Here is a 16921-nt window from a genome sequence, read left to right as displayed (position 1 = left end):
ATTATATTTTTTTATACAAATAAAAGTCACTAGTTTTATTAAAAATTAAAATTACAATGACAATTTATAATCATAAGTGTAAACTAAATATATAATTAAAATATTTTAATAATATTGACACGAAATTAGCCACTTAAGGAACTTAAACGGGAAGTGTTAAAAACTCATTAAAAAACTCGAATAAAATAAATATGCAAATAGATCTGAGTGTGTCGACAACCGAATCACAACAGAGGATCAAACAATTAAAAGACTACCAACAATCACGAATCAGAGTCAACCGTCATAAGAAAATTATCTCGAATACAAACCACATATCCAAATACATCCGATGGTCCAAAGCAAGACAAATCAATGGACTAATAAATAAGCGTCATATTAATCAGTCGATACGATATCAAATTTAATCATGAAAAAAATAACCCAAAAATATCAATCAAAAGATCAATAAAGAAGACCGAAAACGTGTTAAAAGATAGAGAAAAGTGTATAATAGAGACAAAAAATCATCCCATGACAAATAAAGTTATTAAAATTTTAATAAAATAAAAAATATATAATATAAAAAATAGATAAAAATAAATAATATTAACAGTCGATAACTAACATTAAAATTAATGTTGTTGATCACCAACAAAATTAAAGAAAATGGTCAGACCGGACGAGAGAAAAAAATTGAAAACCCAAAGGTTTTGTTTTTTCGTGGAAAATTTTGTAAAGCTTAAGCATCATATATTTATAAAGGATGAAATTTGAAATTCATAACTTAAAATTTTTAAGTGAATTCAAGTTGGAATTTCATCAACCATCCTAACTTATAAAAGACATTAAATTTTGTAGACATCCAGTCCTTGAGCCATCGTATAGGCAGGCAAATCCATTCCAGTCGCCTTTGCGCGCGTGAGACCTAAGCATTGTCAGACATTCCATATTCTGTGGAACTGGAATCTCATGAAATTGGAACAAATTAAACACGCTCCTCCTCTTTCTATTAGGGATATGAAAAACTGATCTAGCCTGTAAAATTAATTAAAATTGATTTGAATTAAAACTCTTTGATATCTAAGTGGTAGTGATCCAAAATTGACTTAAGTTCGAACTAGTGTTGACTTGAACTCGAGTTAAACTTAAAATTGTGGATCTGAACCCGACTTACACTCGATCTGAGAATAATATGAACCTGAATTGAACTAATAATATGATAACGGAACCCAACCTGCATCCGACTGATATAAACTCGAACCCGAGATTAACCTGGTAAATAACTGGTATTATCCGACTTGCTATAAACCTGACCTGATATTTACCTGACTTGTAATTGACTCAACCTACAAATAATCTAACTTTTTATTGATATGATATGATATGATATTTACCTGACTTTATGTTTAATTGAGTTATAAATTATAATTGATGAAATTATGAGATTTTGAATTTATAAGAAATTATGATAATTAATATGATTACTTTTCAAAGTTAAAACAAATTGTTAGTTATGATAATTAAATTAATAAATTTATTTTTATATTAATCATAATCCTTATATTATAAATCTTAATTATAATCATTCAAATAATTTCTTTAAATAATTTATTTATTCAACATGATTTTATTAGATTATATAAAATTAATTTAAATATTTATAAGTTTAATTTATTTTTCATGTAATAATTAATTAATAATTTAAATATATTTTAACATAAAATTTTAAAATATCATGTAAGATGAAATTATTTGAGATTATATATATATTCAAATTGAGTAGTGGGAGGAAGCTGTTTAAAAGAAATATTTTTTGTGTGAAAAATTTTGATTTTATTTTAGAATTTAGAGGGAAATTGAGAAATTTTGATAATAGAGGGAAATTGAGAATTTAGAGGGTAATTGGAAAATTTAGAGAGAATAGAGAAATTTGAGAAGTTGGCACTAAGTATAGTGTCCAACGAGATATTTTGGATTAATTAGGTCTGCACTCCTCTAACAATAATCATTTTTCTACTTTGTAAATTGGTTTTTTGATTTCTTTTATTTTATTCATGGTTTAATTACAAATATCTTCTTGAATTTTCAATTCGATGTAATTTAATCATGTATACATTCTAATTACTTTTAATTTTTCCTTCTTTCTTTAATGTGCTAATTATTAAATGTAAATATTAATTTTAGAATCTTTTATTTTAGTCACTCATGTTTAATTATATACTTATATGTACTTATATATATATATACTATATAATTTATATATTTTATGTTCTTTATAGTTTATATATATAAACTATATATATACTTATATTTTAACACACACGCACGCACACACACATATACATATGCTCAAGTATATATATAATATTAATAATATATATATATACACATAAATTATTTTTATTTTATTTTTTAATAAATTATGATGGATCACACATACATGCATCATTGATCATACATAATTACATATACATATATATATATATATATATATATATATATATATATATATGTAACAACCGTCTTTCGGTTGGGCCCGAAATTGGGCTTCGACTAAAAAAAATGGGTTAGAGTAGCCACTAATCATTTTAAAAAAATATTTAGGCTGATCGGACACCATCTTACCTGATTTGCATTTTACCATAAATGTGTCGGGTTCGGGAGTTAGTTACATTCAAGGAAGGATTAGTATCAATTAATTTTTCGGTTGTCTTAATTGTGAAGATTAAAATTTAAATTAAAATTAAAAAAACACGATTCAAGTTGCTTACCTTTGATTGGTTGAAATTTCTCTAAAATGTCAAAAATGTTAGATAAAAAATAATAAATAAAATAAAAACATAAAAATAAAAAATAATTCAAAGAAAGAAAAAAATGAAAAAAATACTAAATAAATCAAAGGAAACAAATAAAATAAAAGGAAACAAATAAAGAAAAAAAAGTTAAATTATAAAAGTAATGAAGAAAATAAGAAGTAAAAAACATAAAACAAATAATAATATAATAAAAAATATGCTAAAATTAAAAAAGGAGAAAAATGAATAACTAAAACTTTTAAGGACCAAATTGAAATAAATTGAAATTTATGGACTAAATTGGTACTAAAATGATCTGTAAGAGAAAAATAAAAAATTAGGGGTTAATTTGTAAAATATGAAAAATGTAAACAGGGATCAAATTGAATAAATTGAAAATTCAAAGATAAAATTGAAACAAGTGACCAAAATGAATTATACTTCAAAAGTACATGGACTTCGAAAATAATTTAAAAATATCCTAATTACACAGAGGTCCCTCCCCTATAAATTGGCGAAAAAAACAAAAAAAAAAAACTCATTTGAAGCCATTCACCTAAAAAACCCCATTTCCTTTATAAAAAAGCTCCCAACCAAAACCGTGAACCCAAAATCGACTACCAAATCCCCAAAACAAACCCCAGTAATCATAGATCTAAAAACGAAACCCTCGGTTCTCACATTTTTTGACGACCTTTTAATTTTTCGGTGTTCCTCTTTGTGGTTTCGAATGCTGCTTTGTTGTGCGATGATGTATTTTTGTGTATTAATTGCCCCTTTGTTGTGTACTGTGTTTTGTGGTTCCCTGATGTTATTGTTTTTTTGGTTCGATCTTGTTGTTGGGTCGTGTTTCGTGTTTGGGTCACTCTGTTTCGATGTTGGTTCCGTGGTGTTGTTGTTGGTTGTCCGATCTTTTTGTTGCTTTGATGTTTTTCCTCCATTCGTTCAATCGATTCGTGTCTTCTTTGTTGCTCCCGGCTATGGTCGATCATTTTGAGCCCCGAAATAAGGGGGTCGTGATTATTATGGGTTGATCGAGAACCACGGGACTGTTCAGTCCCTGGGATTTCGGCCGGAAACTTCTGGCCGTTTGGGCGCGTGACTAAATATCAAAACCCTAACCTGCTCCTTTGGGCTGAACCAGGTCTGCTGGGTCAGCTACCCCGTTGGGCCTCATTTTGGACTTTGGACTTGGACCTGGACCAAAATAAAAATTAAAAAAATGAAATTAATAAAATAAAATAAGATAAATAAAAATAAATAATATATATATATATTTTAAGATATTTTAAAACTATATATTATACATATTTTTTTAAAAAGTTTTCAAAACTATATATTATATGATTTTCAAAATGTTTTTATACCATATATTATAAATGTTTTCAAAAATGTTTTAAAACAATATATTATATAAGTTTTCAAAATGATTTCAATATTATATATTATATAAGTTTTTAAAATGTTTTCAAAAACTATATATTATATATTTTTTTCAAAATGATTTTTTTAAAAAAACCATATATTATATATGTTTTCAATTTTTTTTAAAAACCATATTATAAAAATGTTTCAAAAAACCATATTATATATATATATATATGTTTTCAAAATGTTTTTAAAAGCTATATAATATATACATTTTCAAAAATTGTTTTCAAAACTATATATATATATATATATATATATTTCAAAAATCGTTTTCAAAACTATATATTATATATATTTCAAAAATCATTTGCAAACTATATAATATATATATATATATATATATATATAATAAAATAAAATAAAAATAAATATGGACGAAAATGAGTGTACAATATATATATAATTTATATAATTTATAATTTATATGCTTTATAGTTTATATATATATATATATATATATATATATACTATATAATTTATATACTTATACTTTATAGTTTATAAATATTATACTTTATTTATATATATAAATAAGTATATATTATGTACATATATTATAAGTATAATGTATAATTATATTATATACTTATATAAGTATATATTTATATTATATGCACAAGTTTAATGTACATTATATATATATATATATATAATATTATATTATCGTAAAATTTAATCACACATATTATATTATTATAATATATATTATAATTGTTTCAATTTTTCTTCAACCTTTAAAATGATTGTAATTCAATCTATTTTAAAAAAATTCTTCACAATTTAGAATTATTTTGATTCGATCCGTCCGTGTTGTTTAATTATTTAAATTTTATTTTGTAATTTCATATTTATTTAATTTAGTCCTTAAAATTATACTTGTATCTGAAATTGAGCAATACTTATTTATATTTTGTAATTTACTTCATACCCTATAAATTACATAATAAACTTAATTTCAAATTTTATAAATTATATTATAATCTCCAAACTCTATAAATTTTTATTCACCAACTTTTTAAATGGATACAATTTTGTCTAATTTATATTAATTTCAACTTTACGTCTTAAAATTATTTCGATTTGATCCCTCATCAATGTGTGTTGTTTAGTTTATTTTAATTTATGTTTTTGTAATTTCATGTTTGTTCAATTTAGTCCTTCAAATTATTTTTTATCAAACAACAACAACAACAAAACCCTATTCCCATATGCAATGGGGTTAGGGGGAGGTGGAATAGTAGGCTACCCCCAACGCCAGGTTGAGAGCAGCTTCCGTGGGAGACCTCTGGCAGTAAGAAAAGTAAAAATAAAGATAAAATACAATGCATATATAGATAAATCAATAAATACATAGTTGAGGGCAGTTTCCCTTCCAATTAATTCCTGCGTAAAAATCTCTGCTTATAGACAAAAACGTAAGTCCCGGTTAAATTTAAATAGAGGAAACATGAAGAGAAGAAAACACATAAGTCAGCGATACCAATCTACTAGAAGGAATAAAGTCAAATGGGTTAAAACCCAAACTAAGGCAACCCTACTCCGCTACCCTAGGTCTAAGCCTTCATAAATTTCAACGACAGAAACATATAAATAGTATAATTCATGGAATAAAAAGAAGACAGAGATGCTACACCCTATGGCTGTGACCCACAATACTCGGCTACCCTGGTCTTAAGTCTCCATACTTTCATATCAGAGATCATATCGTCGCTAAGGGCTAAATCCTTCAAATCAGATCTCACGCAGTCTACCCACTTCCTCCTTGGTCGTCCTCTCCTTCTTGCACCGTCGACTGTAATCGACTCTACCCTCCTGACCGCATCCGACGGTTGTCGCCTAAGGACGTACCCAAACCACCGTAGTCTTCCCTCCCTCAATTTTTCGGATACATGCACCACCCCAAGGATATCCTAATTGCAGAGTTTGGTGTCATGTCCCACAGTGTCCTACCACATGCCCATCGAAGTATTCTCATTTCTGCAGCCTCCATCATTCTTACGTGATCCTTCTTGATTGCCCAACATTCTGATCCATATAACAGTACTGGTCTTATTACCATTCTATAAAATTTTCCCTTAAGTTTTAGAGGCATCTTCTTGTCACACAAAACTCCAGTTGCAGCCCTCCACTTTAGCCAACCCACCTTTATACGGTGTGTAACATCATCATCTACACCCCCATCTTTATGTATCATAGACCCTAGGTACTTGAAACAATCCTTCGAGGGGAGAACGTGTCATTCGATGCATACTTCTAAATCTTCATCGTTTTGGTTCTCACTGAAGTTTGAACATAAATACTCTGTCTTTTCAATATTGATCCTTAGACCTTTTTCTTCCAGAGCAGTCTTCCAGGTAACGAGTCTACTATTCAGTTCAGTTTTTGTTTCAGCAAGTAGGACAATGTCGTCAGCGAAAAGCATACACCATGGAACACCGTCTGGTGTCGCACAATAGATGTCATCCATAATCAAGGTGAAGATGTAAGGGCTAAGAGTCGACCCCTGGTGGAGTCCGATTTCCACTGGGAATGCCTTGGTGTCGCCAATTGTAGTCCTGACGTATGTAGTGGATCTACAGTACATATCACTAATTGCCCGGATATAAGCATTTGGGATCCGTCTCTTTTCCAAGGTCTTCCAGATCGTATTGCGGGGAATGATATCATATGCTTTCTCAAGGTCAATGAACGCCATGTGAAGATCTCTATTTTTCCCTATATTTCTCCATAAGCCGTCGAAGTAGATGAATCGCCTCCGTAGTAGACCTGCCTGGCATAAAGCCAAATTGGTTTTCCGAAACCCTAGTAATCTATCTCAACCTAGCCTCTATCACCCTTTCCCATAGCTTCTTGGTATGACTGAGTAGTTTAATACCTCTGTACTTACCACAACGTTGGGGATCTCCTTTATTCTTATAGATTGATATCACCGTAGTCTCTCTCCACTCCTCTGGCATCTTGGCAGTCTCTAAAATAATATTAAAGATATTGGTCAACCACTTAACTCTATCTTCTCCTAGGGCCAACTACACAGTGATAGGAATTTGATCTGGACCGACAACTTTGTCCCTCCCATCTTTCTAAGAGCCATTTTGACTTCCTCAATCCCAATACTACTTGTAGGGCAGTCATTGGCCTTAGTATGATGGTCTGCTGACCCATCAACGGTACTATCTCTACAGGGAGAGGCACCATCATTAAATAATCCGAAGAAGTAACTACCCAAAACCCTCTTAATATCATGATCTTTCAATAAGAGAATACCATTGTTGTCCTTAATAAACATGAATTACGACTTTCAATGATGTGATCTGATCTAAACGAGATTCGACTGAAGTCCATCCGAACCTGAATTAACTTAATATTTAACTGCCTCAGACCTAAACCCTTTTTACCTAAACTAAAATTGATTCGAACTGAAATTAACCCGAACTGAACCCGAACTGTACCTGATGTTAAATCAACATGAAAATGATCCAACCTGATTTGATCTAGACCCAACCTGATTCAAATCAAACCATCAAATTAACATGACACAAACTGTATATGATTTTATTTGAGCTGATATGACCTGATTTTACAGTCTCTACCTTCTATATACATGTTTTCTCATGCAACAAACAGAGCCTCAGAAATTGTCATAAAATTGGAAGGTAATCACCCCCTAATCATAACTCTGATTCTCATAACGCATTTATCCTTTGACCTAACCCAATTCATACAATCACCAGGGGTCTCCGTTGCAATTCAAATTTCATCTTCGTCTACCTTCAGCTCTGGGTTTTCAGGTAATTTTTTTGAACTTTTACTTCTGCTATTGGATTTTTCTTTCTTTCTTGGGTGTTTCGGGTTTGGGGTGTTAGTTTCTTTAGTCGACTTCTAATATTTAATGGCCTTCTTCCAAACTGAAACTGGGTTTTTTTGTTTTCTGAAACTAGGAACTGTAAATAATTGAATTAAACAGCGTCGACATACCATTTGTTTTTGTTTTCTTGGAGATGGGGTTGACGAAGTTCTTGAGGACGAGGTTTAGAGACATCCAGTTATTAGACAAGAAAAGTTTTTACCTATGAATTTTTGCTGGCTATTTTTAAAAAAGATGACTGCACAAATAAGGGAAAAATGGTCATCCAAAGTTGTTCCCTAATGTTGAGTTAGTAGAATTTGAAGGAGCAATTTTTAACTATATTTTACATCTCGTTCTCCTGGTAATATATATATATATTTCATTTAGTAGAGATGACAGATGATGTGTATTCGTTCTTTGGAGTTTTGATGCTGCTTGATTCTTGGAGAAATTGTCCATAAAGTGTGTATAAGTTTTCCTTTCTGGATTAATGTTGTCCAGGTAGATGGAAGATGGTGAAGTCTCCATTCAAATATCAAAGGATCAGAAGAAAATCGAGATGCATATTGTCTCTGAAGGAAATAATGTGATTTTGATGCCCCCGGAGTCAAAATTCTGCTCTGTCTGTGTATTTTCCGGGGAAGCGAATACTATTTCGGAATCGATAGAACGACGGAAGTCGGTAACCAAGCTTTCCGGGCTCATTGTTTTCTATGTTGTGGTTATGTTAGTAGAGATTATTGGTGGGGTGAAAGCCAACAGCCTTGCAGTTATGACAGATGCTGCTCACTTGCTCACTGATGTTGCTGGATTCTCCATATCTCTTTTTACAGTATGGGCTTCGGCATGGAAGGCAACGTCGTACCAATCTTTCGGATTCAATCGCCTTGAAGTCCTCGGTGCTCTTTTATCTGTGCAACTCATATGGCTTATATCTGCTCTGCTACTATTTGAAGCAGTCGACAGAATTCTCCATGAACATGACAAGGTGAATGGGGCACTCATGTTTGCAGTTGCTGCTTTCGGATTTTGTGTCAACTTGGTTATGGTTCTTTGGCTGGGTCATGACCACACTCTCCCTGCTTGTGGAGGAACCGATCATCATCAACATCGACGCCATGATCTTGACCACCATCACCACAACCATGAACATGAGAGAGGGCAACCTAGTCATCGAACCGAGGACGAGGAGACTAATCTGGTGCTCGGTAGTACAAAGACGAACAAGATATTGAACATAAATCTCCAAGGGGCTTACTTGCATGTCATGGCAGACCTAATTCAATCAGTCGGGGTGATGATCGCTGGAGCCGTTATTTGGATAAAACCGGAGTGGTTAATCATTGATCTTCTCTGCACACTCATCTTCTCTACGTTTGCTCTAAGTACCACCCTACCCATGCTTAGAGATATTTTCAGCATATTGATGGAAAGGACACCAAGAGATATCGATATCGATATGCTCGAAAGTGGTATCAAGGGCATCAATGGAGTCCATAACATTCATGACCTCCATGTATGGGCGATAACCGTCGGGAAACTCGTATTGTCCTGCCATGTTGAAGCTGAGCCAGGAACTAGTCCTAATGAAATACTCAGAGAGATCAGTGATTACTGTGAAAAAACATACGAAATTCATAACGTAACTATACAAATCGAGTAGTCCTTTGGTATGTTCCTTAACAAATCTTACAATTTAAACACCTTTACATTTTCGTTTCTGTAGTTAGTATGAGAATGCAGATTGAATCATCGAAGAATGCTGACCAACTGTTGCAATTGTTTCGGATTAAATGATATTTATGATATATTAATGAGTTAATGACTTTGTAAGCAGTGGACTTTGTCTTGTCCTCCAATCCGGGATACACCGAAGGTAGGTAGGAGAGTGGGCACAGTCACTTCTAAAAATTTCAAACTATTAAATAATTCTTTTTTGTATTTTTTATTGAAAGTCTTTTTTTATCCTTAAAACTTTAAAAGTTTACCTGTAACATAAAGTCCTACGTCGTTGCGTTTAATGTGCACGATTATCATGCGGCGGCTTTAGTTTTATTCTCTAGTAGCCCGTGAAGGCCAATGGGCAGTGCACTCAATACCATCTGCCCCTTCTTGTATTGGTCAAATAGCCACCAACGTTGGATTGTTTTACATACGGTAAAAGAGAAGCTACCCAGTTCAAACAAATGTACTACTCTTATGCAACGGATCTTATATTAAAATCCATAATTACATATACATATGTATAATGCATAATTTATCATAATTATAGATACACATGTGTTATAGGTATTAAAATGTAGATATTATAAGTTATATTTATAATTTGATAAAAAAATTATAAATACTTAAAATACAAACCTAATATTCAAGTTATATAAATAAGTGGTGGTCTTCAAGAAATATGTTAACTTGTATTATTCTTATCCTGGAAGATCACAAAAAAAGACTCAAATATCTTAATGTATCAATTAATTTAAGTATGTTTTTGCATCTAATATTTTATTCAATAATTTAATATGATTAAATCCTGAATTTTGATTTTATATCAATTATGTTTTGATTCTATCAAAAGACTAATAGTGAGCACCAAAGACATCAAGGAAGGATTACACATGGGATGAGTCAGCATCTAATTTGGTTATATAAACAAAGTCCAATATAAAATCTCGATCGTTGTTTTTCCTCGAAACCTCATAAGCCTCAAACTTATTTTAAAAGATCAAAACGAAATTAGGTATCTACACTATCATCCTAAAACCTAATCTGTTCTCAATATTTTTATTCTCTATATAATGTATCTTCCTATGTAGCTCTTGTGTGTTCAATGGATTTAATGGTCCACTCATATTGTCACGAAGGAGAAATATTAGCAGATCTTTTTATATCAAATAAAGAAATATCAAAATCAGGAGCTAGATGATCGCGAGAAAAAAGATAGAAAAGTAGAAGGAAAAAAAAAGGAATTCAGAATTTCATTCAAAATCATAGATACATAGTACATGAGCATAATTTTCCTTTTATTTTATACATAGTATTGAGGTAGTTACTGCCAGCTTTTGATTCTGACAAAGTATTCGTTGTCTTGTAGGATTGCCTGACCTATCTATGGATCAATTCTCAGTCGTTCCTCCATTATCTTCAAGTATATTCGTTAGCCTGTTGGACCTCATCTTGCCCAGATAGTCTCGCTCCAAATCTGCCTTAATCATCGTTGAAACGCTGCCATTGGACTTAACTTCAATGCTGTTGTTTTGCTCATTCCCCACCTAACTATCAAAATTCCCAATCTGTAACATCCCAAACCGATGAGGGTGACCCGATCCGATCAGAGGTGTCACATCAAGGCCATCGGAGCGATCCACTCCGAAAATTCTAAAACTTTTGTTAAACCATTTAAAACGTAAAACAACTATAATTAAAAATACAAATATAGAAAACCATTAATATATAAAAAATAAAATTAAAAATCATACAAGTTCTATACTCAATATAAAAACAAACACAACTTACATGCCCCTAATTACATTGGTACCGTACTCCGCAACAATACCGAAAGAACTCTCATACTGATGTCGATGATGTGCAAGATCAATTCCTTTAACCTGAAACGGTTACTACAGAGTGAATTTTGGGAAAGCTCAATAATACAATACTACCATATGAATGCTAAAAGTCAAGTAGTTATATGACAAAGCATGAAATTTTCTTGGTTATCCATGCATATACTTGTCCTAGTGATGAGTTGAGATTTCACTATCAAATCTTCAAGTAACCGTCACGAGACTTACAGTTCAGAGAAAACATTCAGAGAGACAGATTCAAGAGATCGAAATAGGACTTCTAGCGTGTTCCCATAAAAACAGAAATAGAATATATATGGTTTAAAAAAATAGTAGTAGTTTATTTCAGTAAACAAATTTTTAAAATTATTATAGTACCCTCCACCCGAACACTCCATATGAAATTTCCCAGAACAGGCATCCATAAGGACTTACTCTAGACCCCTAGGATCTAGGAATCCAATATGAATGATTAGAATAAAAACGAGTTACCAACTAAAATAGAAATAGTGTACATATGGTTTAAAAACAACAATAGTTTATTTCAGTAAAACAAATTTTTAAAATTACTGTAATATCCTCCAACCAAACACTTTATATGCAGCTCTCAGAACTACGTTCATAAGGACTTACCCTAGGCCCAATGGGCATAGGAGCCAACCTAAGGGAACACATTGGGTCCATAAGGACTTAACCTAGCCGAAGCGTAGGAGCTACCTTAGTGGAGTGCCTCCAGGTCCATAAGGACTTACCCTACGCACAAAGCAAAGGAGCCACCTTAAGGATGTACATTAGGGTTTGTAAGGTCTTACCACTAGGCTCATTGGACCCAAGAGCCCACCCAAGGGTTGCTTTCGATCCATAAGGATTTACCATCCTAATCGGGGTTGAACCTATAAAACTCCATAACAGATCCCAGATAATACCCCAATATAAAGCAAGTTAGCCAATAAACAGAAATATCAAAATCAGGAGCCAGATGTACCCAGTATCATAAACTAGAGACTAGAAACCATGTTTTTATTTCAAATATCATAGTCATACTTTTTATAAATAGAGAAAATATCCATGGGTATAAGGAATACACTAGACGTTCTATTTCGATCTCTTGAATCTTTCTCACTGAATGTTTTATCTGAACTGTAAGTCTTCTGATGGTTACTTGAATATTTAATAGTGAAATCTCAACTCATCACTGAGACAAGTATATGCCTGGATAACCAAGAAAATTTCATGTTTTGCCATATATCTACTTGACTTTTAGCATTCATATGGTAATATTATATTACTGAGCTCTCACGAAGCTCACTCTATACTAACCATTTCAGGTTAAAGGAATTGATCATGTGCATCATCGACATCAGTATGAGAGTTCTTTAGGCATTGTTGCAGAGTACGATACCGGTGTAATTAGGGCATGTAGGTTGCATTTGTTTTTATATTGAGTATAGAACTTGTATGATTTTTAATTCTATTTTTGAAGTTAATCGCTCCGGTGACCCTAATGTGACACCTCTAATCAGATCGGGTCACCCGTATTGGTCTCGAGACTGTTACACAATCTGTTTAATCCCTAGATTTTCATCATTTGTTATAAACCCTAATTTCTCAATTGAACTCATAACAATACCCCTCCTTCACACGATCCTTTTCCTCAAGGATCAAAATCAAGAAATTGAGATTTCAAAACAGAGTAATCTTCCCAAGTTATATTCTCCGATTTCAGATTCGACCACTCAATAAGAAACTGTATGATAACACGATTATCACGCTTGATTATTCGTTTATCCAAGACCATCGTTGGGTGTACGCGAAGTTGACCTTCATCTTCAACCTCAAGAGGATCGATAGAGGTAATCCTCTGGTCACCAATTCTCTTCTTCTACAAGCTAACATGAAGAATTGGGTGAATTCATGATGTAGGAGGTAACTGTAATTTGTAAGCAGCTAAGTCAAATTTTCCAATGAATTTTTAAGGACCATAATACTTTGCAGAGAGCTTCAGGTTTTTAAGAATCGCTACTAACATTTGACGATAGGGCTATAACTTCAGGTAAACTTTCTCCCCGATCTGAAATTCTTTTTCGACAAGTTACTTATCTATATTTTATTTCATCTGATGTTGTGCCCTCGTTAAATTCTCTTTAAGAACTCGATTCATCTGTTCACGTTATTGTAGAAGTTCTTGGACAGTTTGAACTGATGTAGTTGAAATAGAGGGTAACATGGGGGCTTTGTAACCATACAAAGCTTCAAACGGTGTAGATGGTTGTACGAAAATTGTTGTTATACCCGTGCCCAATCTTTAGGTTTCAGGAAACATAATGTTCTTAGTTAATGTTCCAAGCATTGCACACCCTTTCGATTTGACCATCTATTTCAAGGTGATAGACCGTACTGAACGAGGGGTTTTCCCTAGTTGCTTTATAAACTCCGTCTAGAACATACTAGTGAATGTTCTTTCCCAGTTAGAAATAGCTATTTCTGGTTTTCCATGTATCTTGTAGACATTTTCAAGGTACTTGTGAGCGACCTCTACCATAGTATAAGGGTATGAAAGACAAAGTTATCAAAGACTCAAGGTGCATCGAGGCACAAAGTGCCCTGGAGCCTTGAGGCGCATGAAAGGCGCGAGGTGCATGAAAGGCGTGGGATTCACGAAGGCGAGGCGCATGATACCCAAAAAAATTGTAATACATGTATATATTAATGCAATCAAACTCAAATATCATAGATACCCAATATTAGGCTTCAATAGAGTTCATTCTCAAACTCAAAATACCAACCTAACGTCATAAAAGCTATCAACAAGCATAATCAAGTACTAAGTTTAACAAAAACATCCAACATGCATAAGCAAAACATCAAATAAAGTCACTGATAATCATCATCAAACATCAAACATCAAATTCATCCTCATCATTATCGTCAAGTGGTATATATCATCATCTTCCTCCTCATCCGTCTCACAATCCCCAATGTCTTCTTTTTAAGTGTCACTCTCCTCTAGCATAACAACTTCATCATCTTCATCTACAAGGTATGGTCTAACTTTTTCCTTTCCTTTCGAGCTTGAACTAGCAACGTTCTTTCTTCTAGTATTATGGTCACGCTCATAATCTTCGAAAGCTATACCAACATCCCTCCATGTCAAATCGTCATCATCAAACACATAATCTTCATTTTCTTTTTCATCCTCATCAATTCTACCAAGCAACCATTCGTTACTTTCATCAATGTCATCCAATAAAGCTATGAATGCAGTCACCAAGGGTTAAATTAACTGCCAACTGCCGATCAATCGCAGTTAACCTTGCTTTTCCCAAGACATTTACATTTTATAAATCCATTTAAAACTTCAAAAAGGGAATTTTTTTTTCTTTTCGAGCTTTTCATCACCTGCACTGCCCCAAAAGCAAAGCAGTGATGAAGAGTTTATCATTTTACTTACGCTTTCCTTATTTTCTTTTTATTTTGTATAAATTCTCCCATTTCTTTCATGTCTTTATCTCCTTTTGCCTCTCTTTGTTTCAATTTTGATTGTTCTTTTCCCTTTCTCACCCTTAGCTGATCTGGGTCTGGGGTTATGATATCACTCTTTCAAGCGTCTTGAGGGGGAAGTTAAGGGTCATAGAGATCTTTGGCATTATGAAAGAAGGTTGGTTTTTTTTTTTATTGTTATCATTTTTTTGATGATGATAATGGTATTAGTGGTGGAGGAGAATGGAGTTTCCCTTTAGACAAGAGAAAGAGATCAGATAAAAGCGAAATAATGGTGAAGAAAAGATGTCCCTTTTGATTGGTATTGTGCCTTCAGTTTTATCAAAAAGAAGGGAGATAAAAACAAAACTCCTTCCTTCTTCGATGGTCTTGCTCTCTTTCCTCTCTTTAATTTTTTTTCCATCTTTTCCGCACGCTTCTCGTTAACTAGGTGTGATACATCTTCTTCAAGGATAGTTTCCCTGTAAAAACCTATTTTGTTAATTTCTTTTCTGTTGTAGTCTAGCATTTATCAAAGGGTATTAAAAAATACCGATGTATCAACCATCTACTCGAAGAGAAGCCGACATGAAGCTTGACAGCCAAGTCCTAGATCTAGAAATGGCTGTGAAAGATGGCATTTTGGGAGGTGGTTGTGGTGCAATACCCAATGGTTTTTCCTCGGAGAAATTGGATATGAAGTTAATGATTGAAGAGCTTGAGTTTGTTGATGTGCCGACGATCTTCATATGTCCAATTTCTTTGGAGCCTGTAGTAATAATTACAAGGTTTTAAGCCCACATCACACCTCAATTGCGCCTCGACTGAGCCTCAGAGCCTCGGTGTGCCTAGGCTACGTGCCTCGCTTCAGTGTTAAAAAAGCCCTGTTCAGTGAGCCTCTGCTCTTTTGCGCCTCAGGCGTTCTTTTTATAACTATGAAAGCCCAATAAAAGGCTATATTTTGTAAATTTCTTAACCACCACCAATATATAACTTAATTTCAAATATGCAGATAGACCTTGAATGAAGTCCATTATTATGATTTCCTAAGCTTTAGAAAGAATTGGGATGGACTACAACAAGCCCAGTTTAGCAGCATGTTCTGATTTGGTTCTCTAACATGTATCACAATATTGCACATATTGTAATACATAACCTTCTACCCTAGCCAAAAAAAAATAGGATTTCAACCTCTAATAAGTGGCTTGGCCACCAGAATGTCCACCCAGGGGAGAGTTTAGTGGTTATAAAGTCTTTTTTCAAATTGCCTTCTGAGCCAATGTAAACTTTCCTTTTAAACCTTAGAACACCTTTAACAAATTTCCAGTCTGTCATTGAATGCCAAAGCAGTAATTAATTTCTATGCAAGGTCATCATTGACATAAGTAGCTTCTACCTCCTGAACCCAAGTAAGGATTAAATAGGTAACAATAATCTAGTTACATTATGAGTCTATGTCATAACTTCTAGATAAAACATCAGTCAAAATGTTTGTTTTGCATTTTCTACACTGAATGATATAGTCTAACCCCAAAAACTTAGGGGCTATTTATTTACTTCAAAATGATTAAGCGCTGAATGATTTAAATGCTGAATGATTCAAAGGCTCTGTATGAATTAGCTCTGAATGTGACATGCTATTTGATAATGGCTCTGAATCATTCAGAATGTACTTCTGTGTCGAATCATTCATCACTGAATCATTCAGAGGTGCGAAACAAACGTGCTGAATGCTGAACTGTTTAGCATTCAGCGCTGAATGGTTCCATTAAGAGGAAAACAAACAGCCCCTTAGTTAGACCTTTTTTTTTTTGAATTGTAGT

General features: G+C 33.0%; 1 protein-coding gene across 1 annotated transcript; it reads left to right on the top strand.

Moving 5' to 3' along the window:
- Positions 1-7946: 7946 nt before the first annotated feature.
- Positions 7947-9791, top strand: LOC120129361 (metal tolerance protein B-like). Its single transcript, XM_039146881.1, has 2 exons — positions 7947-7996; positions 8561-9791. Exon 2 carries the CDS (start codon positions 8561-8563, stop codon positions 9716-9718), a length of 1158 nt encoding a protein of 385 aa, XP_039002812.1. The 5' UTR covers positions 7947-7996; the 3' UTR covers positions 9719-9791.
- Positions 9792-16921: the final 7130 nt, after the last annotated feature.

This window comes from Hibiscus syriacus, unplaced genomic scaffold (assembly GCF_006381635.1).
Source record: "Hibiscus syriacus cultivar Baekdansim isolate YM2019G1 unplaced genomic scaffold, ASM638163v2 tig00001644_pilon, whole genome shotgun sequence".
NCBI classification, from domain to species: Eukaryota; Viridiplantae; Streptophyta; class Magnoliopsida; order Malvales; family Malvaceae; genus Hibiscus; species Hibiscus syriacus.
The sequence above is the reverse complement of the archived record's forward strand: the minus strand, read 5'-3'. Positions and strand labels throughout refer to the sequence as shown.